Genomic DNA, 26228 nt, shown 5'->3' with positions numbered 1-26228 from the left:
ACTTGGATTTTGTTGCCATTACCAATTGGGTGGGACCACAGAATACTTCCTCCAGCATCTTCTCCCAGTTATCAGTCATGAGCACAGGTAGAATCAACTGTAGAGCAGTTAGGGGACCAAATGCTCAGTCTCGGGGCTGCATTTGGGAATAAGAATTTGCCCAAAGAGTAAAATGAGACTAGGTTTGGGAGCATTTTCCTTCCTAAGGGGCTGGAGCACAGCTTTTTTACCTTCCATTCTTCTAGCTGGCAGAGAGATAGGAACTAGAAGAAGTGAGGACTAGTTCAGCAGAAAGGAGCTCTAGCTCATGAGAGGGGAAGAAAGGGCAGTGGTCCCAGATAGCTTCACCTGCGAGGTGCCCAACTGGGCATGTTTAGGCTGGTTCCCTTTTAGGTTCCCTCCTGGTTCCCTTTTAGGATGGAGACCTGAGATCTGATGGGAAGCAATGGCTGCCACCTCAAGTTGGCCACCATGGAGTGACCTAATGGAAGGGGTCTGCCCTGGGATTGATGGGCACCTGCATGGCTAGAAGCATAGCCCTGTGACCTCCACCTGTGTCCTGGGAGGGGCCCTGGAAGCATACCTGGCTGGGAAGTCTGTCATGAACAACTCGGGCACCAGTTCCTGGAGTGGCACAGGGAGGTCTGGGTGTCTAGGGCAGGTGATAAAGTCCCGCTCGATGGCCGTCAGCACACAGTCTTCCATGTCGAAGTATTGCACGCCTTCTGATTTCTCACTGGGATCCTTGTGCTGGGCCCAGAAGGTCTCACAGACAGGGCAGGGCACATATTGCTCCATGAGGGGCGTCCCATCACTTTCTGTGGCTGTCAGGGCTAAATGGGGACAGAGAAGGAGAGCTCACAGGAGGTAAGGTGGCTGCAGGTGGGTCTCCTGAACAACAAGCACCTTGCAAACCTGGACCAGGTGGACCTTCACAGCAGGGGTCTGGCCGCCTTGCCTGGATCCCAGGGAGAGTCCAAAACTGAGTGCCATTATTCATTGTGAACATCCATATTCATCATGAGTCCAAAACTCAGTGCCTTTTTAGACAGTGCTATTGTTCATCATGAAAGATGTTACTTGAGAGTAGGTAAGGATGCACCTAAGAGCTGCCTGGTGGTCTTGGTCCTGAGCAAGGGCCTTGAAACCATGCACCAATGGAGAATCTGGTGGAACAAGTGAGAAGGAGGGCGGGAAACCCACCTTCATGGCTGGGGATGAATCTGAGCTATACTCCAGCCATCCAAACACAGCTGGCATAAGGAACCATTCTTAATATTAGACACAGAAGACTTGAAACTACTATGATGCTTTCTAGAAGAGCGATACAAGGAGAGGGAATCATGAGTACAAAGGATAGTAGACAAATCTAGTCATCTGACATGGGTTTCCCTGAGCAGAGGACATAACTTTTCTGTGTGCCTCTGATGGGTGCAAAGAAACACAGGTGTGCAGGCACCCTTGGGGCTGGCCAGCAACCTGCTCTGTGCAGGGTTAGAGGGGAATGCCTACAACTTCCTGTGTACATTTGACTTCCACAGGCATCCCGCTGGGAGTGGCTCTTGGCCACTGGCTGGTGGCACTGGCTCCATGATGCCTTGGCTGAGGTGCTCACCTGAGTCCTTCTCACCTCAGGTGATTGTCTAATGAGCCCATGGGTCAAATTCCCCAGCAACTGAAGGTGGGGGGCACTATTGGATGGGGAGCTGCAAAGTGCCCAGAGGGCTGATGTCGGCCTAGGGACCCCCCTTGGATGGCCAAGAGCCCCCAAATCCTCACAAATACTGGACAGGCTTCTTTGAAAGCCCCTCTCTAAGCCATTGCTCCTTGTAGGTTACCCTCCTGCCAGTACCCAAGGGGCCCCAGCCGCAAAGGAAACCAGACCCTAAAGGCTGGAATGTGTATTCAGCAACACCCTGCCACTTCTGTAAGCACTTTTCCTGATGCTGTCTTTTGGATGCAGGGATCTTAGGCAGGTGAGGAAGTGGCTCAGAGAGGCGGAGGGACTTGTTTGAGCAGGTAGTTGGTTCACTGGAATCCCAAACCTGCTCTGCACTGTCTTGGCCTCCAGTTTTCAGAGCCTGACGGAGAGCTCACCAGTCTCTCGTCTCCTCCCCATCACCCCTGACAACCTCTTCCCTGCGGGCCCCTCTGGGTGTTTGTCTCCACTCCAGTAACAAAACAAACAGAGGACCTCAACAGCACTTCAAAAAGTATTTTCTTTGGTTGAACTGTCAATGACAAAGCTGATCCAAAGGGTCTGAGAAGGGCCATGTGGGTGGTTGCTTACCACTGAGGAGTTGGGGAGGCAGGGAAGGACAGGTGCCCTCAGCTCTGCTGCTCCCTTCCCTCCCTGCCAGGGGTAGACCTCTGTCTGCCAGCCCCCTCTAATTTCAGCCCCTCTGTCTTCACGGTGTGGAGTAGCCACACTTGACTCACGTGGAGCATGTCCTTGGGCCACACATGGGATCCAGAGTCACCTCTCTTCCCAGGGGCCCGAGTGCTGGCACATTCTCTGAGGGGCCCAGTCCACACCTTCTCACAGCATTCCCTGCCCAAGCCCAGAGCTGGAGTCCCCTGGGGTTAGGTCCCTTACCAAACGGCTACCCCCCACCTCCCCTAACACACACTGGTTTTCTTGGTCTGAATCCTAGTGGAATTTCAATTTCCCCAAAGACACAGCCCCAATTGGTTTTATAAAGAAATAAAAGGATAGTCAAAGGCTTGGTTCAAGAAAGTTCTCTTACCAGGAAACCACTGATCGATCAGGGAATTGACATGATCCGTGATAAAAGCCATTGCTGAGAAGTCCCTCATTTCCGACTGGCAAATGATTTTAATCCCTCCACTTTTTTTCTTTTTCCAGTTCACATCGGAGGATTCCACGCTGCAGCCCAGAAATGAAAAGGAGACCACTGTGAGTCTGCTGAGGTGACTTGGGTGATCTCCAAGGTGGACCCCGCCCTAGGGACCCGGAGGGGCCCCATGCCCTGCAGGACTGCTAGGAGACCCCTCTGCTGGGCACTTGTGTTTGTGGGTCTGTCTTGTCCTCGTCTCCTTCCCCACGCCATCCCCACCACAGTGAAGTGGCCATAAGGAGGAGGACTTTGCTGTCAGGATGCTCAGGGTGGGCTCTGACTCTCAGATGTGACCCCGACGGAGTCTCTTCTCTCTCTGAGCCACCGTGGTCTCACCCGCCGTGGTAATGGTGAGCTTTAAAGCAAGAACATCTTCACGGTATCTTCTCACACAGCTAAGGATTCTTTGGAAAAATTCATTGTAAATATTAAATAATCATGTGCGTTGATAATTCATTAAGTCTGTTGAGCTAACTTCATGTGTGTGTCTCTAAATTAATTAATTAATAAATAAAAAAGAAGAGAAAGGGCATCTTGTCATCTTGTTAGGCCCCAGCGTGGGATTGAAGCTGAGGATCCCTCGCACCCACTCGTCTGGTTTCTCTCAGAACAAGGGGGTGGGCTGGTGGTCCCACCTCAGTGACTGTGGGAGGTGCCCACTGTTCTTATTGCTAGCTCAGTGGCTGCCCATTTCCCTCAAGTCCTGGGCTGTGGCTGCCACATCTGCTCTGACCATTCCAGTCCTGCAAAAGGAGTGTGGAAGGGGTGAGAAGATGGGGACCTCGGGGACATTCACAGAGAGGCTCTTGCATTTGTAGCAAGCTGCCGTGAGGAACCCCTCTCAGGAGCACTCTGGTGAGGCATTTCCCAGGGGGCTGTTATGGGGATCCTTGTCCCAGCACCTTGCTGAGCTGGGATGGTGGGCTTCCAGATGTTCCTACCTGAGGTAGCCCCCATCAAAAGTGACCAGAAGCCCCTCCTGCCAATAGATGGTCTGATTTCTTTTCACTCTGAATGTGCTACAGCGATTTCTCTGGTTTCCCGTGAAACTGTAAATGGTGACTTTTCTGTTCCTGCTTTTAGTATTCTTCTTGTTTTCAAAAAGCTGAAAGACAGACAGAAAAGACCCTGCTTAAGCATTCCGTGCTCGCCGCTGGCCCTGTGCAGAGCTCTAACGAGGCCTGGGCGGCCTCATCTTGATAAATCACCATGGGCTTCCCACCCTCTCCTCCCATGCCTGCCGCTCATCCCTGCTGCCAAATTAAACGCTGCATGATCTGTAGGGGTCTCCTGGGTACCCTGGGAACAGATTTTCCAAACGACTGAAAGTAGACTTTTCTTTTTAAAAAATCTTTTCCCTCTCTGGCTTCACAAGTAAAAATTTATGTTAGAAATGTGGGCAAGGCAGAAAAACATGAGAGACCATAAAACAACAATTTAACACCCAGAAGACAAGTCATTAATATTTAGTTACCTAGAATTCCAGGATTTTTAAAAATTTATATATACATTTAAAAAACAGCCTATGTTGTATTTCTTTTCATTTTTAAGATTATCTTTATTTTATTTATTTTTATATGTTGCTGAGGATCAAAGTAAAATTTATTTATTTTTATATGTGCCTCATGCATGCGAGGCAAATACTCTTCTACTGAGCTACAACCCCAGCCCTGTATTTCTAATTCTAGTATAATTTTGGGCTGAGGATGTGGCTCAGAGGTAGAGTGCTTGTCTGTCTGTCCACCGCGTGTGAGGTGCTGGGTTCAATCTCCAGTACTGAAAAAAAAAAAAAAAAGGATACTTTTAAAAAACATCACTTTTCCCATGTCATTAAAAACTCACTCGGGACTGGGGTTGTGGCTCAGTGGTAGAGCGCTTGCCTGGCATGTGTGAGGCCCTGGGTTCGATCCTTAGCACCACATATAAATAAAGAAAAAGTAAAAAATTTCACTGGCAACTAAAAAATATTTTAAAGAAAACTCAACATTCATTTTGCTAAAGCTGTGAAGTATAGTAATTTCTCAAATCATTCCCTTCTTTTGGACGTTTATATCAATGCCAATCTTTTGCTTCCTCAAATATGGCATGCTGACATGAAAAAAGCACAAAGATTTATCTGGTTCAAAATGATTTCCTCAATTCAGGTATTTAGCTGTGGGGTTATTGATTGAAGGGGCTGAAGGTTTTAAGGCTCTGGTTGCTACAGAGGAACTGGCTTTTGGAACCTTGAGACCATCATACACACTAACCTCCAGTGTTCCTCCTCTGGGTATTGAGGTTCACTCTTTGCTAATTTGATAGGTGAAAAGTGGCATCCTCTGCTGCATGAATTTGCATGCCTTTGATTAGAGATGCAACTGAACTCTTTTTACCCCTGTCACTCATCTGAATTTCAATAGGACTTCTTTCCAAAGTTTGGGTGGGGAATGCTGTTGGGAAGGATGCTTGCCTCTGCACCCAGCTGTGCCCTGCTTGTGAGCTCAGCCTCCCAAGATGATGGTGCTGGTGACCTCCCACTTAGATGCAGCAGGATGCAGAGTTCAAAGGGAGGGCAGAGGGAAGGATGAGACCTTGGAGAGACAGTGCCTGCACCCCACTGCACCTTCCAGGCATTATAAACAAATCTCTTTTCTGCTAACACAGGCTGCCACAGTTCCTATTGATTTTTGAGTGCTTGCATTTATTTTTCTTCCACTTTAATAAAAAGGGAAGATCAAAGAACAGCTTTATGGAGCCAAGAATTTATAATTCAGTAAGCGTGTTCTAATTAGAAAGTAGCAAAAGTAAGCTCACACAGAGATAAATGTCAAAAGGATTTAAAAGGCCAGATTTATGCCAGGGGTTAACAAACTGTAGAGTGCATCAGAATTCTTTGTCCAAATCAGATAGCTGGGCCCATCCTGGAGTTTCTGAGGCAGTTGGGTTTAGGTTGGGGTGCAAGAATTAGCATTCCTTGTTTGTTACTATGCAAAGCTAATTCTGCTGATTTGGAACCCCAATTTGAGAACCACTGCTCGGGGCAAATATTATTTCCATAGTATTTATGTTGAATGACAGCAGGCCACTGCTCCATAACCCTAGCTGAACCCACAGGACAAAATTCCTTAGGTTAGGTCTTTTTTGTTAACTAGACCAAGTGTTCAAGGTTGGCTGCAGAGTGGAATCACCAGAAGGCCTTAAAAGATACCAATAACTGGGTGCCCACCATCAAAGATGCTGATTTTTTAATTTTTGTACTAGGAATTTTATTTATTTATTTATTTTTGGGTACCAGGAGTGCTGTACCACTGAGCCTCATCTCCAGCCCTTTTATTTTTATTTATTTATTTTTGAGATAGGGTCTTGCTATGTTGTTGAGGCTGGCCTTGAACTTACAATCCTCTTATCTCAGCCTTTCGAGTTGCTGCGATTACAGGTGTGTGCCACCACACCTGTTCCCATAGATTCTGATTTGAATGGTCTGGGGAATGGTCTGTGTTTGTTAGAGCCCCTCTGGCTGAGTCTAGTGTACAGCCAGGATGGCAAGACCATGCGTCTGAAGTCATGGACCAATGGCATCACTTGGGGAATAGTGAGAAATGCCAATTTTTGGTCCTGGGCCACATCACTGGGGGTGGGGCCCAGCAACTTGTATTTTCATTAGAACAAGCTTTCTGGATGATTTGGAGGTGGGATGACATGAGGAACCCCTGCTCTAAAGGGGTGTTCTAAGTCTGGTGGACACTGATGGTATTCACAGGATGGTTCAAACGGTTTGTGCCTCCTGGTTCTACCTCAGTGGCATCTCTGAAGGAGAAGAGTCTTCGATCTGGTCCCACTGGGAAACAGGACATCTTCCCTCCCTCAAGGGTGCACTGCAGGTGCCCCCCAGAACCCACAGCTACCTGCAGGTCCATCTCGGCCAAGCTGATCAGCATCCGTGCTATAAATCTTTGCCAGAAGCCAACAGGAACGAAGCTCATCTTAAACACCCGCTGGATTGTGTTGGCTGTGGGGTGCCGCATGCCGTGGGTGTCCAGGCCAGGTTTGGATGGAAGGAGATGTGGCAGGAGGTAGCTGAAATACATCAAGGGGACCGGTGACCAGCATGGACCAAGCTTTGCTGCAGGCCCCTGACCCCCTGGCAGAGAGCCTGGCCTGGGAGTCTGCTTCTCCAAGTGACTCAGGCTGTCCAAGTGCCTTCCACATAGGGCCTTTGGAATTCTATTTTTAGAAAGACAGGGTGGTTTACATGCTGAGAATAACTGCTCCAGAGGAAAATGAAGATAGCCATAGTGAAGGTATTTACCAAAGTTTCTAAGAGAGAGACTAGAATGATGTTGAGGGAAGATATGAAAACATCTGTGGTCATAAAAATGTCAGACACAGCAAATTGAGGTTGATTCTCGGCAAACTGGGTTGTGGTTGGGAAATTACTTAACATTGACTTTGGTTGGTGGAGGAAAAACAAATACAGCTGCACAGTTCTAAGGACAATGCAGATATCGGGGTCAGGGTAACATCTTTTTGGTCTTCGAAGCTATTTATTGTTCTTGGCCAATTGAAACAACACAATTGCCTTAAAAGTTCGAAGGTGGTTGTTTTGCACAAAAGAGGGATGTTTTATGAGAACACTTATGGCCATCGTAAAAATGCTGCATCACTGTGTGACTGAGGCGCTCATGTCTGTTGTCATGAAACCTGGGAGGTCCTCCCAAGAGCGTGCCTGAAAACTAGCATCCTCTGTGTGCTGTGGGGGTAGAAGTAGGACAGGCACAGGGTGACCGCAGGCAGGGGCGTTGCGGGCCACCCTCTGGGTGTGCAGAAGCTAGAATCTTCTCAACAAACCTATGCCTTCAGTTTCAATCTTCTAAAAATAAATCCACTGCATTCCAGCAAACATCTTTAGAACAGTTGGGAAGAGGCTCTCTCCTAAAATTTTATGCAGCTGGCCCTTCGTTGTTATAGGTTCCATATTTATAGATTCAACCAACTCAGATTGAAAATGGTAATAAAAAAGTCTATACATGTACAGACTTTTCTTGTCATTATTCCATAAACAATATAGTATAGCAACCATTTACACAGCTTTTACATGATATTAGGTATTATAAGTTATCTAGAGATGATTTAAATTCTATGGGAGGATGTGCATAAGTTCTATGCAAATACCAAGCCATTCTCTATGAAGGCTCTTGAGTATCCATGGATTTTGGTATCCTCAGGAGGTCCTGGTACCCTATGGGTATTGAGGGATGACTATTTTAAGAAAAATTCTGTGACAGCCTGGAGGCCCAAGCACATAGGTGCAAATCCCAACCCTGACTTGCCTGCTCTGTGTTGTGAGCCCCATGGGGAGGTCAGGGTTCCCACCTGGCAGGTTGGTGAGGATTGACAGGGCTGTGAAGGTGACCCAGTGGACACAGTTGATGAGGTATTAGGTCCTTTTCAGTCACCGCAGGTCTTAGGTGAAAGGACATTCTCAACCACTGGGCTCGTGCCTCTGTCCCCTCTTTGGCCTTCTCTATCTTAGCATCCTGTCTTATTTCCTCAAGTTTTGGAAATTCCATATTTTTTTTAATATGCTCATAATTCTTCCCCTACACAGGAGGCCCTCACCAGAACCTACTATTGCTTTTTTTTTTTCTGTTTCATCTACCCATGTCATGCTCAGCCTGTGTCTCGCGTGACTGCTTACACTGGGTGGCTGTGCTCTGGGAAAGGGCTTCCTGCTTTCCTCTCTCTTTGTGGCTATGTGCCTGGAGAAGGGAAGGAGCATCAGGTATCCCAGGGGCTACAGTACACAGCTCAGTGCACAAACAGAATCGGTGCTTTGTGAAGGCAGGGATAGATATTTCTGAAGGCAGGTCTGACTTAGAAGTCAGTAAGGCCAAAGTCTCTAGACTCTGATCACAGAAGCCAGATCTCAAGGGGAGCAGAGTCCCTGGAGAGAACAGTATACCTGGTTGAAGAGCAATTAGGAGCTGGGAAGGCTGTCCCAGGGGGTGAGCAGACAGTGAGCAAGATGGAACTAAAGAGGTGAACTATCTATGTATTTGATGAACACAAACAAGTGAAACCTAGGCAAGAAGTGGCGCCTGCAATGAAAAACTGGGCTGGCTAGTGGTATACCACTGAGATGGCCAGATGGTGGGGTTAGGGCCCTTGCCAGTGTCTGCTGAGAGCTTAGGAGTTTCCACCTGCAAGAAGTGCATATGTTCCAAGAGGTTCATGAATCCCCTGAAGGTTTTCCAAGGGACTGGAGGGGTTCATGGGCTGCAGGTGGAAGACCTGCCAATACATCTGTTTGCATTGATCCAGAAACTGTAGCAAAGTCACTGACCTTACAAAAGCTTATGATGTAAGGAGCTGGAACTCGCCTAGGACACAAGGGAACCATTATGGCTGTGCTAAGATGGAAAATGTTCTGCTATTCGCGGCACTGTGCAGAACCAGACACCCCAGCTGTGAGTACTTAACGCAAAGAACTAGCAACAACAGTACTGCTAATACCTGATGTCTTGGGAGTTCTTAGGTGTAAGAGAAACTGTGCTAAGTATTTTACATGTATTATCTAATTTAATGATCATGACAGCTATGAGTAGGTAACAGTGATTATCCCCATTTTACAGAGGAGGAAAAAGAAAATAGTTGAGATTCTTGGACAGGCTGGTTTTATGTTCTCACTCCCTGTACAGTAAGCTTCCCTGGGGACCCTGGTGATGATCTGACTGATTTTTAAAAAATATTTATTTTTTAGGTGTAGATGGACACAACACAATGCCTTTATTTTTATGTGGTGCTGAGAATCGAACCTGGGTCCCACCCATGCTAGGCAAGTGCTCTACCGCTGAGCCACAATCCCAGCCCCCATCTGACTGATTTTTGTGTGTGTATGTTGTGCTGGGAATAAAACATAAGACCTCATGTATGCTAGGCAAGCACTCTACCACTAAGTTACTTTCCCAATTGATTTTACTGTTCAACCAAATAGGTAGAAAGATCTATATCTATACATATACATATATTGATATATCTGCTCTATATAGGGTACATAAATAACTGGCTCATATTTATTGAGCACTAATATTTCTTCAGTCCTCTAACCCATTGATAAAATAAGTAGAAAGTTATGTAAACTCACTGAGTACTTAACCTTGAGTTTTTTGTGTACCAAACTTAACCTTGAGTTTTTTTGTGTACCCTGAATTCCTCTTGAATTTAAGGACATCTTGAATTCCTCTTTGGGATTTCTCTTTTTAGGTCTTTGAACATGACCTCTATGAAACTGAAGCAGCAAGAATTTGAGTCTCCCTCCCACAATAAGGCCAAGTTGAAAAATCTGGGTGGAGCCTCAGGACAAAGGGGCCCAGTTTGGCCCCCAAGAACCTGCGTCTATGCCAACAGAATTTCTGATCTGGCCTCATAACAGCTGGGCCAGCTTCCCAGGAGCTTCTAGTGGGCATCCCATTGGGCTCTAGAGTTGGGGGAGCAGGGGGTGATATATTCTATGGCAGGTGTCTAACAAACGTCTGTGGATTAAGGAGACCAGCTGCTGCCTTGTGACCAACACCAGAATCAAACCCTGGAAGTAGACGAATCAGACTAGAACAAGAGCCCTTGAGCACCAAGTTGTTGTAGGTCCAAGCATCACCTGTAGACTGGGAAGCCACCAGAGGTCTGATCCCCATGTGCTCCCTCCAGGCCTGGACTGCTTGGGGTTCCACCTCAGGATATGGGGCTTTGTAGTTCAGCTGTTCAGGAAGATGCATCCTGACATGAAGTAGCCCAGGTGATACATGATCCCTAGTATAACCACTAAACACAATACCAAGAAGAGTAGCTAAATAGCCATCAGAGGGAATGAAAATACTAAAAACAATTTTATTATATAAAAAAAGGTAGAAGAAAGTGAACAAAATAACAAAAACAGATGGAATAAATGAAAAGATAGTAGGCTTAAACACAACCATATAATTAATTACATTAAATGTAAATGAATGAAATATTCCTATTAAAAGTCAGAGACTGTCTGATAATGTGCTGACAGCAAGAGACTCATTTTTAATATAAATAACTAGAGAAGCAGCTAATAAAAGGATGAAGGAAAAATCCATTTAAAATAAAACGAAAGAAAAAACTGGCCATTTTAGATTCAGAAAAAAATAGACTTGAAGAAAAGGACGTTACCAGAGGTAGAAAAGCTTTATAATGATAAAAGGGTTAATTCATTACAAAGACATGACAATTACAAGTGTGCATGGAAGAAGGGGCCTTGAGCAAAAGAATGCAGCTTTAGAAGCTGGAAAAGACAAGGAAATAGACTTTCCCCTAGAGCCTGCAGAGGGAGCACTGGCCTTGGGATACCTTGCTTTTGGACCAGTGGAACTGATAATGGACTTTTGGCCTCCAGAACTGTAAGAGAATACATGTATGATTATTTTATGTCACCAAGTTCACGTTACTTGTTACAGAAATGTGTAACAGAAAGTGAACACAGAGGGTGTACATTATCTGATTTCAAGGCTTACCCTGAAGCCACCATAATCAGTGTAGCTTGTTACTGGTACAAGGATAGGAACAAAGATTAGTAGAACAAAGTAGAGTCTGGAACTAAACCTGCAAGGCCGAGTTTTGATAAATGAACCAAGGTAATTCAATGAGGGGAAAATGGAAATATTTTCAATAAACGATTCCAGAACAACTGGATAAACATATAGAAAAATGTGAATCTTGGTCCTTGCTTCACACCATATTCAAAAATCAATTTGACATGGATTATAGGCCTTAAAGTAAAAGCTAAGCTATAAAGCTTCTAGAATAAGAATTGTCAAGATCTTGTTATAAGCAAGTATATATATGTGTCCCCACAGTGTGTGTGTGTGTGTGTGTGTGTGTGTGTGTATATATATATATATATACATAAACAAGTCACAGATAGGGAAAAGAGTTTGAAAATCATGTATTTGGGAAAGAACTTGAATCCAGGACATATAAAGAACTACAAGTAAACAAGAATAAGGCTAACATTCTAATTATAAAATAGACAAAACTTGAATAGATACCTCACACAAAAATATACTATATGAAGGGCCAACAAATTTGTAAAAGGTGTTAAATTTCATTAGTTATGAAGAAAATGCAAAGTAAAACTACAGGGAAATACAATTTCATATCCACCAGGTAAAATTAGAAAGACTGATAGCAAATGTTAGAGAGGTAATAAAGTGACTAAAAAATACAACCTCTTGAGGGAATTATTGAGCAGTTTCTTATAAAATTAAGCTTAACTCATTCACTTTATGACCCAATAATTCCACTCCTCCTATTTACCTAAGAGAAATGAAAATACATGTCTCCAAAAAGACTTAGGGCTACACACAGCAGCTCTATTTATAGTAGCCAAAACCTGGTACAACCCCAACATCCACCAACATGTGAATGCAATAAATACACTGCTTTAAAGCTGTACCACGGAATACTACTCAGCAACATCGAAGAACAAACTTCTGATTCCCACATCAGCCTGGACGCATCTCAGCACATGATGTTTAGCAGGAGGTGCCACTTGGAGAACATATTGCATGATTTCTTCCAGTTATGATATTCAAGAAAAAGGAAGGTGTTGGTGATGGAATCAGAGCAATGGTGATGGCTAATAAGGACAGGAGAGTATGTGGGGGAACTTTCTGTGGTGACTGAATTGTGTATATCTTGATCTGGGGAGTTGGTTACCTGCTGTATGCATTTGTAAAAACTGGTTGTTTCAGATGTTGATGATCTGTACATTTCACTGTAAGCACAGTAGTTCCCATCTTTTCTGCAGGGGATAAGACCTGCAGTGGAGGCCTGGAACTGATACTAGTACCAAATTCTATATATGCTATATTTTTTCCTATATATACATACCTACCATAAAATTTAATCAGAAAAATTGGCAAAGCAAGAGACTGACAATAGCAATTAATGATAAAACAGACACATAAAAATGTCACAAAAATGGTCATATGATTGCTGGCATCACTACTTATATGCATTGGGGCCATTTTTAAATAAAATAAGGGTTACGTGATCACAAGCAAGGTTACATCACCACAGTCAATCTGATAACTGAGATGGCTATTAAGAGATTAGCAGGGGGATAGCTTATATAGAATGGATACAGTAGACATAAGTGATTAGCAGGGGGATAGCTTATACAGAATGGATACAGTAGACAAAGGAATGATTCATGCTCCTGGTGAGTTGGAACAGGATGGCACAAAGTTTCATCATATCACTGAAATGGTGTGCAATTTAAAACTAAGGAATTGCTTATTTCTGAAATTTTACATTTCATATTTTCAGACTGCAGTGGAAAGTAAAACCTTGGATAAGAGGAGACTACTGTAAGTTTTACCTCAAATTAAAAAGAGAAATATATGAGTGGCACAATTAGGAAAAGTCCAGTCAACAGACTTTCTTCCTTGACGGGTGGCAGGGCCATGTAATAGAAGGGTAGAGTAAGGAGTGGGTGTCAAGGATTCAGAAAGAAATCTTCAGCATATAAGTTCCAGTTTCCAAGAAGGGCAGTGTGGAGGATGTTCTCAGTGGGACCAGACAGCATAGGAGAGAAAGCTGAGCTGAGTGCCATGTGATTCTTCCAGGTGGCAGCATTTGGAAGCTCAGGCATTAGGCTCTGGAGGGAGGTACTTGCAGGAAATCTGGGATTCTTTTTGCAAAGTGCAAGAAGAGCAGGGCAGCTGACTTGATGGCTCAGGCTAAGTGCAGAGGAGGATTCTACTCAGGAAGAGGTTGGTGGCAGTAGAGGAAATTGTCAGGGTCACTGCGTCAAGAAGGCTGACCAGAGGTCAAGGTTCTGATTACTTTTAGTGGAAGACAGGGAGGGGCAACTAAGGCACCCATTGGCTTTCTTGGCAACCAGCACCAAGTCAGGAGGTCAATGGGTGGCCCTTGAGGAAGAGCAGGATGCTGCTGAGAAGGAGGAAAAGGAAAAGGAGGAGGAGACTTGGTTTTGTTTTGCTTGTGGTTTAGGACTGGGAGACCTGTTCATGTCACAGACCCAGGAAGAGTCCACAAAAAGAGGCATTTCACAGAATATCTCTACTTGGCAAAGGGATGCCCTGTGATGATGGAACCCTCAGAGTAGGTGACAATGTTGCTCCCATAAGTTCATCAAACTAGATTGCATTTTGAAGCCAGGCTGTTTAATTAGGAAATACATCCTCATTGGTTATTTTTACTCACCATATAACCAAGCCACCAAACCCCCTGCCAAACTGAACCCTCTTCCAAGTAATTTTAATGCCATTCTTGTATGTTTTCCTAAATCTTTTCAATGAATCGATTTCTTTCAACTTCCCTACACAGGAGGGAACCACCAGCTGGGGGGTTAGCTGTGCCTATGCCTCAATACCCTACATAATGCAGCAGGTCATCACCAGGTGCTGGCCTGTCCCTGGGAGTGATGGTAGTGGCACCAATCCCTGGAGGTCTTGTTCAGGCCATCAGTGGCTCCAGACCCCAACTCCCTCCTCCAGGAAGCAAGACCTGCACAGGGTGGTCTGTGGCCTCACCTGTCATTGGCGACGGGCAAGGCGATCTCAAACTTGGCCAGAAACTGGAAGTACTGCTCCTCGGTTTGCTGCGTGAAGCCTGTCCCCACCAGCAGCATCCTGAGGTCCTCTGCACGGATCACCCCGTTCTTGGCCACCGACCTGGAGCCCTTAATGTTGAAGATCCTCTGCAGACACTCAGATAACCAAATGGGATCCAGGAAGTAGAGGTTCCTCAGGCCGTGGCTGGTGTCCGGGAAGTGCAGCAGCGTGCCGGTTTCTATGAGGAAGCTGATGGCTGCGGGAGGAGAGCAGGAAGCTGCGTTGGTGATGGGGTGAAAGGGAAGCAGGCACTAAGTTTTCCTGGGAAGAATCCAATACTGACATGCTGAGCCCCTCAGGTGGGACAGGGAACCTGAGCTCCATTCTCTGGTGGCACCGTCAGCATCCTGAGCTGACGGCCAACTGGGCTTCTACAGCAAGTTGTTATTTTCAGATCCAGCCTTTGCAAATTGCCCTACTTGCTAAAATTTGTATCCCCAAAATACAATACTTGAGATACTTTTTCAGACATGGATAGACATGGGCTGAGCTGGGGGAAGTTTGAGTCACCCGCCCAGGTGAGCATGTTCCCAGCTGAGGTTGAACAAATGATGTTCTGCCTTGTAGCTGCAGCTCTGGTAACATAAAGGAGTGTCTATCTAGTGGGCTATTTAGTGCCATGTTTTCTGAATTTTTGTACTTTCTGCTAGTGATTTTGTTGTTTTCAAAGGCCCCCAATTCCAGTGTTGAAATGCTGTGTAGTGTTCCTGGGCACCAGAAAGCTGCCATGTACTTTACGTAGAAAACACATAGTTAGATAAGCTTTGTTCAGGCATGAGTTTTAGTGCTGTGGACCATGGGTTCCATGTTAATGAATCAACAGTATGTATTACATAAGACATCTTAAACAGGAGCACACATAAAGCAAGCTTATGCATTGATAGGTTGATGATAATGTGGCCAGAGACTCAAAAGAACCTAATTCTATCTTTCCACAGGAGCGATGGTTCAGGATTCACTAATTCAGTGGTTGAGGTAAATTCATAGTCTATAACTACCGTGAATGATGAGAACTGGTTGTAACTATTTAACCTCTGTCTCCCTACCAAACTTCAGCCCCAGGGGCTATGGCCAGAGCTATGTTCTCAATGGCCAACATAATGCTGTTATAGAGCAGCCATGTGCGTTCTCTCTGTCCAAGGAAAGAAGGTGTGTGGGGGGGTGATGGGAAAGAGAACACCAGGCAGAGTTTTGGAATCTCTCATTCAACATTGGTTTCCCTGCTGTGCTGAGGTTCAAGCTAGAACTATCAAGTACAGGTGGTTGTGTTTCTCACACATTCCCTGGTGACCCTGGCCCTCTGCCCAGCCTCCCAGCGTTTCCCATGCTGGTGCCCACCCCCTAGGCCCACCAGACTGCAGGTCCTCATAGTCTTTGATGTCGTTGCCAGGTGTCTGCTCCACCAGCTGCTCCAGCTGCCTGTCCGTCAGGTATTGCACGTCGTCGCCAAGGCTGCGGCGCTGCTGCTCTGCCAGCACGGCCTCCTGCAGGCTGAGGTAGCTCCTAGGGACCTGGAGGACAAGTGGACGAGGCTGGTCCCAGGGTGTGCTACAGCTTCTCCCTCTCAGTCCTGAGGATTCAGGACCCTCTGTCCCTCCACCTCCCCTGTCCCACCTGGAACCCTGGATCCTTAAACTCAGATGCATGTTTTACAACATAGAGAGAGAAGTGTCCCGATCCCCAACAGCAGGAAGCAACCCTGTGGTTTAACTGAGTGAGGGGGTACCCACCAGCCTCCCTGCTAGTCGCTGGCAGCCGATGGTGCTGCCCACGTCCTTCATGTTGCACGTGACATGGAAAATCAGCTGCCGCAGCCCTTCCTGGCCTTCCAGACTCTTACAGGAAATCTCGCTGTGTGTGCAAAAATAATCCCAGCTTAATCACCATGCCACCCCTCTCTGCGAAGCACTTAGCGTCTTTGTTTTCCCAAGAGATTTATCCTGAACACTGGCAAGGGTGGAAAACTCATTAAAGGTGACACAGGAAGTTTAAGGAGGCTTTACTCTGTGCGAAGCACCATGCTGGGTACCCCTCAATACATCACTTTGGTCTGTCTTCCCAGCATGCCCATTTACAGAGGAGGAAAGTGGGGTACAGAGATATGATGTGAACCCCTGGACACAGCTGGGAAGGAGCAGACTCAGGCTGGACCCAGGGCTCTTAACCAGAGCCAGCGCTCCTATTATTGCAGACCCTCCAGGGCTATCTCAAGGCCATCCCAGGAGTCCCCAAAAGCCTGATCCTGAGAGCCAGGCTCTCAGGTCTGCAGACTGACTCACATACCAGCATCCATGGTACTTCACCCAGAGGGAACCCAAGAACCACCAGTGCAATTACACCAATGCATGTTTTATTCTTATCAGGGGGCCCTCACTTAATTCATTAAGCCTCAGTTACATGTCTTCTAAGTGGACAAAACAGCCCCTGTAAACTGCAGGCTGTCATGAGAGTCCATCGACAGGATGTTAGTGATAAGCCCAGAGCGATGGATCCAACCCGCCTGGCCCACCCCTCCTCACACTCAGCAGCTCCTTCCTTCCCCCATCCCCAAATGTGCAGCTGTCAGGACCACTAAGACTCAACAGGAGAAGTGGGACCTCGCTCCTCCGGGGTCTGTCTTTGATCAATGATCTGCAAATGGGAGGGGTAGTGTCCAAGTTCACGTCTCTTAGTGACATGGGAACCATGCACTCTCGTTACTGGCCATAGTGGGGAGGGGAGGACACAGAAAGGAAGTACAGAGAGGCATCTCCAAGCCCTTCCCTCTAGATATCTAGAGGATTCTCACCCTGCCCAGGGCTGGTCTGCTGAGCTGCCACCGGCTACCTGAGGAGCCCATCCAAGCATCAAGAGCCTTCTGCAGGCAGGTCCCAAGGAAGATGGACACATCGGCCACCAGAGCACACAGAAGCAGGAGCAAGCACGAGGATGAGGGACACTCACTGTAAGTGTTTGAAAGTGATGTCTGGGAAGCCTGTGGCTCTGGACCCGGAGGGCGAGCGGCACAGTGCCAGCACATAGGCACGCAGCGTTGCGATTCTCTCCACTCGGAACTTGGCTTCAATTAAGTCCAGGTGTGTTCCAACCACCAGCACCACAGCATTTGGGGCCTTGGCCTGTGACAGAGGACCCCACGGTTGAGAGCCATCTCCATTCATGAACAAGGATGGGAAACAGGTGTTCAGGTGAGCTGCCGTCACCATCCTGCGGCCTATTCCCTTGAGGGCCTGTTAGGCATTGAGAATTATCTGAGGTACCCTATGACCTTCTCCATGCGGAGGGTGCTGAGTTAGTTCAGCCTATGGTGAGGGATTTCTGATCCTCCAGATATTCCCTGACTGCCTAAGGCTGTGAACTGGCATCAGGCCTGCCTCACCTTTAGGGCTGGGAAGAAGCTCAGCTCTTCTTTCACACTCTGGGATGGGGGCTCTTGAATTAAAGGTTAACAAGAAAATTACAAGAGCACCCCACCCTTCAGGACCATGATGCTGGGGCCTTCTGTGAAAGCAAGGTGGTTTTCCTAACACTATCCTTTTTTTTCTCAGTACAGGGGATGCTTCAGAGGAGTGGCAGGACCCCAGTAATGCTCCGAGAACTGGGAATCAGAGAGAAGGCCTGGCATCTCCTCACCTCGATGTTAAGCAGCCAGAACTGGAGATTGGCCACGGCTTCCTCTCCCAGCGCCAGGTTCCAGACCACCACGTATAGGGCCTTGTCCGTGAAGAAGCACTGGTTGACGGTAGCCATGCTGGCGGGGCCCCCGATGTCCCAGACGTTGAATTCCACGGACTCAACCTACTTGAGCAACAAGCCACCGCAGGGAGGCATTTTAGAGACCATGGTCTTAGGAAACCACATTGAGAAAACTGAACTTTGAATTCTGTATGTGGGGTCATGTCTGAAGAAGACATAACCATGGGAAAGTTCTAGACCTCCTATCATGTCTCTTTGGAATCAGTAAGCCAGGCGAGGGAAAGAGGCACAGTTGCGTCAGGGTGGGCTCTTGGGGGTTTCTGCCTCTTGCTAACAGAGCAGGGCCAGACAGGCCCCCGTGGCTGGGGTGTCTGGGAAACACTGCAGGGCATTACGCTGGCTCTGTCACAGCTGCAGACTTAGGAGACATTTGGTGGGAGGACGCCCCCGCTCTGATCTCCTGGTCCTCATCAAGGTTTAAGCTCCCTCTGGTTCAGAGGGTGGCCCCCAAACTGTGTAGGTCAGAGGGTGGCGCCCACCAAGGAGGATGGGAAACTCCCCTGATGTGGGAACCCAACACCAGGGGGGCTGTTGGATGCTGGGAAAGGCTGTGTAAGCGGTGGTTTCTCTATTGTGGAATGAGGTCACAGCTGGCCTGAGAAGCTAAGGCAGCAGCAGGCTGTAGCAAGGAGTCTCTGCGAGGCAGTGCTTTGGCCTGGAAGACAGACAGCACGCTGACCTGATTTTGCATAACAATGAAAACGGACAGCTGTTCTCCACCAGCTGAAGGTCAGCCACACACTGAGTGACTGAGCTCAGCACTCACAGAGCCAGAGGCTGTCCTTCAGTTAAAGGAGGGGGAGTTTCATGATGGCAGGAAGGATGTGCACAGGAAAAATAATATAAATTCACCCCTTAGGCCTTGGATGGCCATTTGCTAAAGAACAGCTGGATGGAAATGAGACTGAGTCATTGTTAAAAAGTCAGAGCCAAAGAATGTGGAAGATCCTGGTTATTTTGGAGACCCTTTGGATGGGTATTAACTAGATTCCTTGCTGGGGTGTACTGGGTGGACCTAATATTAATTATCTGATTGTTCTGATCATAACAGACGGGACTCTACTCTTTGTTTTTCCAAGCTGGGGGCTGAACTCAGGGTCTCACACACCTTACACACACTCTCTACCACTGAACGACAGCCCAGCCCATTCTCAAGTGGGCTGGTTTCTGAGTCTGTGTTTGAAGGTACGTTCACCTTAAATGCCTCATTTCTTGAACTGGGTTTCCTTTATCAGGAAAGATGTTTACAGTGAGACCCATCTTCAGCTGGCTCTGTGGGGACTCTGGACGAAATCATGCCACATCTGGACATGGCCCTTCAGTTTTTCATAGGGAAAACTCCTTGCGCCTTGGATTCCTGGTCACCACGGGATAGCAGAAAAACACAGGCAGCAGCTGAGGCTGACACTGTTCCTAACCTGAGCACAGAAAAGAGCCAACTGCCTGGTGCTATGTCCCGGGGAGGGAGAGCCCCCACCCACCCCCACCATATCCAACAAGTTCTTTTTTCTCTTTCAAGAGCAAGAAAATGTTCATTTCCATTTGCCTGGTACTAAATGGAAAAAAGGGATGATGAATAGGTTCAGTGAGGGCTTTATTTTAAATAGAACTTTTCAGATCTTGGGGTGAAAGGCAGAGATCATGAGGGATAGAGCATTCATTTTAGGTGTGCTTTATCTAAGCTTTCTCATTAGAGAAAAGACAAATGCTGGGGTGTTTCACTGCCTGCAGGGGTACTTTGTTCTCAGTCCTGGGAGAACCCCAACCCAGATAATTTGAATCTAATCTCTGGGGCCAGGAAGTAGCAAAGCTTGAGTACTGGTGTCTTTACAAGTCCCCCAAGGGAATCTAATGGACAGCCAAGGTTAAGACTCACTGCCCAGAGCCTCAGCTTAATTAGAGGAGAGAAACTACAAGTTCCCATCAAGAAGTGACTTGCTGCTGCCTTTGATAGAGCTGGTTTGGAACATCACATAATGGCCCCTGCAAACATCCTGGGCCTTGGACAGCTGAGAAACCCTGGGCTCTTTGGGAAGAAAGAAGGGCCTTCATGAATGTTCCTCCCACCCACACGGATACTGCACGCCGACCATCCTTGACCTTGGCTTTGGAGCCTGCTGGCCTCTGGAGCTCCCACTTGGTGGTCCGGATGGTGGCCTCACTGTACGCCACCTGGGGGACCCTGCCCGTCTGTAAGATCTCCAGGAGGGTGGACTTGCCCTGGCGCGGTGGACCCACGATGATCATCTTCATCAGCTTGCATTTCTCTGCTTTCCGCAGCTGAGCACGCAGGAAAGACAGCATTGCTTTGGGACCTGTGCAACGTCATGAAAGGAGAGTGGACATCACTGCTAACATATAAAGGGAACATGCTCACATCTCTTAGGAAGAAACTAAGTCCTGTTGGGAGGGGACGTTTCTCATGTGTTCTAGGGGGATGGTTAAAGAAGATGATTGGATCTGGTGGAGACAGGGTGCCATACCATTCACCCCAATGATGACGAGTCAACGTTAAGAATCTAGGGACAATGTCCTTGCTGCCTAAAAGGTCACAGCTTTACTGCCTGGCCACTCTCAATATAATGACCCATGGTAACTATTGCTCTAGGGACAGTTCCATAGCATCTTCCAAATCCTGAAGCTGGAGCTGGACCCTGTGAGTCATTCACTGTTTCCACCTCTAGAACCTAGCAGGTGGACCTGGGTTATTATTATTTTTTTCAAGGGTGACAAGGAAGTGATGCTCTGGGGACAGGATATTGAAGTCCTACCTTCCTTTCTGATCTCTGCAGGCACATTGCTGATGCTCAGGTCTTCAGTGTCCAGTTGCCATAGGTTGCCCAGCTGTCCCAGCTCAGGAGGGAGCTCTCGGAGGCCAGGGTTGCTGAGGAAAGAATACACATATGTGTGCACACACGCATACACGCATGCACATGCAGCTCCCATCAGCCTCTGCAGCCTGAGGAGGCAACCACTGGCCTCCACCCCAAGCCCTGTAAATCAGGCCCTGATTTCAGGTAACCCATTTGAGTACCAAGTCCAAAGCCTTTCTTCCAGGATGCTTAGTGGTAGAAAGGGCAGTGCTGTCTTTTGCAAGTCCAAGTCCCTGTGGCTTAGAGCTGGATGCCCTCCTCCAATTCCCCTCTTGTCTTCCAATTACATTGCCATCAAGAGAATTACTGCCTCCTCTAGGAAAGGCAACACATCTTCAATATTAATATAGTATTTCATATTTTCATCAAATTTTACACATTGCCTAAAAGCTCCAGCAGTGTCCAGCACACAGTGGGTGCTGCGGAAGAACAAGGACGCAGGATGGAGTGGTCCTCGTGACAGCCCAAGTAAAGCAGCTGAAGCAGATATCCTTCTCACTCTGCCCCACCTCTGGCCCATGCCCACTTCTGAAAACCCCACTACTGCCTCTACTGACAGCTTCCCTGGAGGCAGAGCCAGCAGACTTCTCTCACCACGCACTTACTTTCCCAAGTAGAGCTCTGACAAGCTCTTCAGCAGGCAAACAGATGGAGGGACTGCGTCAAGGTGGTTGTCATTCAGACAAAGGACTTCCAAAGACTCACTCAGGAAGGCCGGGAATTCCAGCACACACGCTGTGAAGACAAGACAAAGCAGACCGTCGTGTATTTTTAAAATAATTCTGGACCATGACAGCATGGAGGCCAGGTGGGTATGTAAACCAATACAAGCTGCAGAGGGCTTTGTGGCAAACCCTTCAGAGTACAATGCTCATCTCTCCAGTAAGGCAATTCTCATTCCACAGACATCCTTGCATGCATGTGTGGCGAAGATGTGGCAACAACGATGCTTGGTGGCATGCTGCTTGCAACAACAGAGAGAGGACAACCTATGTGCCCTTTATTGCCACATGTCCACAGGGAGTTGGTTTAGTGAATAATGGAATAATATGCAACTATTACAAAGCATGGGGCAGTTCACGTGTGTAGGTCTGAAGTGATACTCAATAGCCAGTGATGAATTGAAAAAGCAAGATGCAGAACCAGGTTTCTAGAAGGCTTATTAGTGTGTCAGAAAACATCTGCAGACATGCACACACACATACACTCACAGTGTGTGTTATACGCATGTACATATACCACACATGCACAAATGCATATGCATGAATGTTACAGATGAAAACACAGTTGTTAGCAACAAAAAAATTCCACAATTGTCTCTGGAGGAAGGGTCTTATTAGAGGATTGACTGTTCAAACCATGCCCTTTGGTACTGTTTGAAAATTCTGTTTTCAACTATACTTGTATTATTTCTTCAATTAAAACAAAGCTAGTTAACTAAAAAATAATACTGTGGGCTAAGTCTTTATGTTGCCTAAGATGGCACTGAAAAGCGGGCCAACCCTTTAGTATTCAAGGGACTTCATTAATTAGGCTAATTATGAAATTACCATTAAAATCACGTCAAATCTGCCGTTTCCAAGGTACCGGAGTGTTTGCATTGAGCAAAAACGTGCAGTTGGGGAAGGGAGAGAGCTTGGAAAAGGACACTAATGGGAATCAGAGGTTTAGATTTCTGCAAAATCTCTGAAGTGTCTTCATCCTCTCTGGGAGCTTAGGGAATTCAAGATAAAAGGAGTGCCTCAAAGTCCCCTCCCTGGGTTCCCAGCCAGATGCAGAAGATGAAGAAGCTAGAATTCTTTTGTTGGGCTGAAGCCATGTTTGGTTGCCTTTGATTCCCCCCACCCCCAACCCCAAGCTCTGGCGTTTCTCCACACGTGGAGCTGTAGTATCAATAGTAACCTCAGAGAACATTCTGGAAGAGAGGACTGTGGCATACCAAACTCGAGGTCTGGGAAATGTACCCAGCTGGCTATAATGCCAGTGAGACTCACTGCAGGGGCCCCGTGGAAATACAGTTGCAACAGACATTTAAAGATGACTTTGTACTAGACCTCGTTCCATAGGAAGATGTTTAAAAAGGCTGCTGCTGCTTCTTTTTTTCCTCTTCAAGGAAAAGGGATGATCAATGTCAGCCTGCATTAATTCACATTTTTCACGGAAGAACATCCATCAAGAGAAAGATTTGCTTTCTTCCCAGAGAAAGGGAACATTCTGAACACCTGGCCTCTGGGCTTTCCAATTCTGAAGGCTTCCCCCTGTGTTTATGAAGCCTTTTTAAGGAATGGATGGGTGGAGTGAGGAGCTGCTATCCCAGACGGAGCAGCACCTGCCACACACCTCCTGGCCCAGCGTGGAGAACTATGGAAACGGGGCTGGCAAGAGCATGGCTCGAGGTATTTATGAACTGTAATTATTTATTCATAAGTTATTTATGACTCTGCTGGTCTGAATTTTACCGTAAAAACGGCCATCCAAATTATTTTTGGACAAGGCTACTGCAAAAATATGACCACTTGAATGTACGTAAATCTCTCTGGAATTTCACTATCCATCTGCAAACAAGTTGTCTTTTATAGATAATTCTTTACCCCAGGGTCAACATCCCTGAGACAATAGCCCTACTGAGAAAAAGGGTTCACAAGCCACCCTGCCCCCGCCCTCCGCCTTCTTTTCACTCATGTTCAATCTTCTAGAAGAAATTGAAAAAATCAAGAGGCCTTTGTCATTTGCCAAAGCCATGACCCACCTCGGCCAGGAAACCTCCTGGGGGTGTGGCCTCTTCTCCCCGGTCCTCAGACAAGCTCTTATGGGTCACCGGCAAAGCCAATTTCATCAGAATGGATGCATGTTCCTATGGAACTTGCCATGTGTACTGGGAACTTCCTGTCTGGCATTTTCCCAAGGGAGTGGATGGTTCCACTGAGTCAAAGTCCCCTAGAAGGGATTCTGCACTTCTAAACTCCAGTTAGGTACCTTCTAACACATAGGGCTCAACCCACATGTGGCTTGCAGGATCAAGATCCATCCCAGATCCTCTTTTCATGCCCATCACCCCACTTGGCATCAACGAGAAGATGGTGTTTGTTTTCTTTTCTTCCCAGCCTGCACTCAATTTCTGATGTCCTAAGGCCCTTCATTTAAAAGGGACCAGTTATGAAATTCATAATTGCAATCCTCTATTAGTGTGGTGAAGGATCTTTTCATCTGTCTCCTGGCAGTTGTGCAAACTGCTTCTATCTGTTGCTTCATTTTTTTCCCCCATTTTTTTTTCTTTTGCTTATTGGGATTTTTTTTTTAATCAATTGGTAAGCATTCTTTCTATATTAGGGACATATGCCAATTTGTGTTGCAATAATTTCTGTTGTAAATGTTTCTTTTCATCCTGTTTGAAAGATGACTTTGTTTATAATACCTTTTACTATTCAATTTTTACAAAGCCAAATATATATATTTTTTTAAAAAAAATAATTTCTGACTTCCCGGCTAGCTTTTGAAGGTCTTCATCACCCCTATATTATACATATGTTCTCTTTAATGTCATTTTGCTTTTTTCCTTTTTCACTTAGATCTGTTATCCACATGCACATGATTTTGGTTAATGTAAGGTAGGGAATCTAATGTGGATTTTCTTCTTCCAATTAGGCAGTTATACCAACACTATTTATTAAAACAACAAATATTCTTTTCCATTAAATTGAAATGCTACCTTTATCATATATTAACATCCTTCACAGTTGTCCCTCAGTGGTATTGATTCAGGACTTGTCTTCTGATGCCAACATCTGCAGATGTTCAAGTCTCTTATATAAATGGTGATGGTGTGGCATCTGCATAGGGCCCACATACATCCTCCTGTTGACTTTGTCACCTTTAGACTACTGGTAATTTCTAATGCAATGAAAATATTAGGTAAATAATTTTTATATTGTATTGTTTATGGGATAATGACAAGGAAAAGATCTGTATGTTTTCAGGACAGATGTGATTTTTTTCCTAATATTTTCAACCCATGACTGGCTTGAACCTGCAGATGTGGAACCTACAGACACAGTCAGCTGACTGGATTTACTTAAATCTATTTTGGACTCTCTTATCTTTTCTGCTGAGAACATTTTTCTTTTTTGATCATACATAAACACACATACTTATGTGTGACTGACCTGTTTGCATACCATGTGTACATACATACACACCAGCCCACCAAAAAGTGCAACAGAGCAACAGACCATTTAGTTCACCTCCTGCAAATGTGTCCTGGTCTTTCTGGCCAATTCCACCTCACACCATTTGTACTTGTGAATATCAATCTATGAAACTGAAGGAGAAATTTACATTACATTTTAAAATTACCTAAATATTGGTTCTTGTTTTAGGAAATAGCACCCTGAGGGATATTTCTGAGTGTAACTGGCTTTAGAAATCTTAGCTTTAATTAAAAAAAAAGTTGATCTCACTGAAGTAGAGAACAGAAAAGTGATTACCAGAGTCTGGGAAGGGTGTGGAGAAGGAAGGATTGACATAGGATGGTTAGCAGTAATGGGGTGCCCACAGGAGGAATGACATATAATGTTCTACAGCACAGTAGGATAGCTATAGTTGACAACAATTAATCATACAGTTTGAATTGCTAGTAGAGAGGATTCTGAATGTTCCCATCACAGAGAAATGAATGTTGGTGGTATGGATATGCCAATTACCCTGATCCGATCATTACCCATTATATACAAGTACTGAAATGGCATACTGAGCCATTTCAGTTATTATGTTGATTAAAAAGAAAAATGTATCAAAAAGAATAGGTGTAGAAAACATAAAATGTCTTGGCTTTGAGGTTAAAAAGGAAGGATGACTGTTTATCACGAGTCCACACCTTCCCCCTGCACCTCATGGAAGAGGACAAGAAGTTTCCCTACAAATATTTTGTGCTAACCTGGCCTTGTTGGGTGATCAGTACAAAAACTCCAGGCAAAGTTCTGTTTCTGATGTGTTGGGGAAGACCACATGCTCTTCCACAATCTCAGACTAGGCTCAGCCTGTGGGACCAAAGGTGGCTGTAGGCCCCAGTGGACATTGCAAGATACTACAGTATGGCAGGAAGGACTTAA

General features: G+C 46.1%; 1 protein-coding gene across 3 annotated transcripts in view; it reads right to left on the bottom strand.

Moving 5' to 3' along the window:
• The window catches only part of Lrrk1 (leucine rich repeat kinase 1), a 161970-nt gene that overhangs the window by 21988 nt on the left and 113754 nt on the right, over window positions 1-26228 (bottom strand). For all 3 annotated transcript variants that reach the window (XM_015493131.2, XM_048790365.1, XM_048790366.1), the window contains 12 exons: window positions 21726-21855; window positions 21019-21131; window positions 20348-20562; window positions 18125-18289; window positions 17438-17610; window positions 16225-16345; window positions 15846-16005; window positions 14414-14690; window positions 6743-6914; window positions 3800-3963; window positions 2748-2887; window positions 584-833 (listed from right to left, as the gene is read on the bottom strand). In XM_015493131.2, coding sequence (XP_015348617.1) covers window positions 584-833; window positions 2748-2887; window positions 3800-3963; window positions 6743-6914; window positions 14414-14690; window positions 15846-16005; window positions 16225-16345; window positions 17438-17610; window positions 18125-18289; window positions 20348-20562; window positions 21019-21131; window positions 21726-21855 — 2080 coding nt within the window. The remainder of the gene's footprint in view (window positions 1-583; window positions 834-2747; window positions 2888-3799; window positions 3964-6742; window positions 6915-14413; window positions 14691-15845; window positions 16006-16224; window positions 16346-17437; window positions 17611-18124; window positions 18290-20347; window positions 20563-21018; window positions 21132-21725; window positions 21856-26228) is intronic.

Source organism: Marmota marmota, unplaced genomic scaffold (assembly GCF_001458135.2).
Source record: "Marmota marmota marmota unplaced genomic scaffold, marMar, whole genome shotgun sequence".
NCBI classification, from domain to species: Eukaryota; Metazoa; Chordata; class Mammalia; order Rodentia; family Sciuridae; genus Marmota; species Marmota marmota.
Note: the sequence above shows the minus strand (reverse complement) of the source record. Positions and strands in the feature narration are given on the sequence as shown.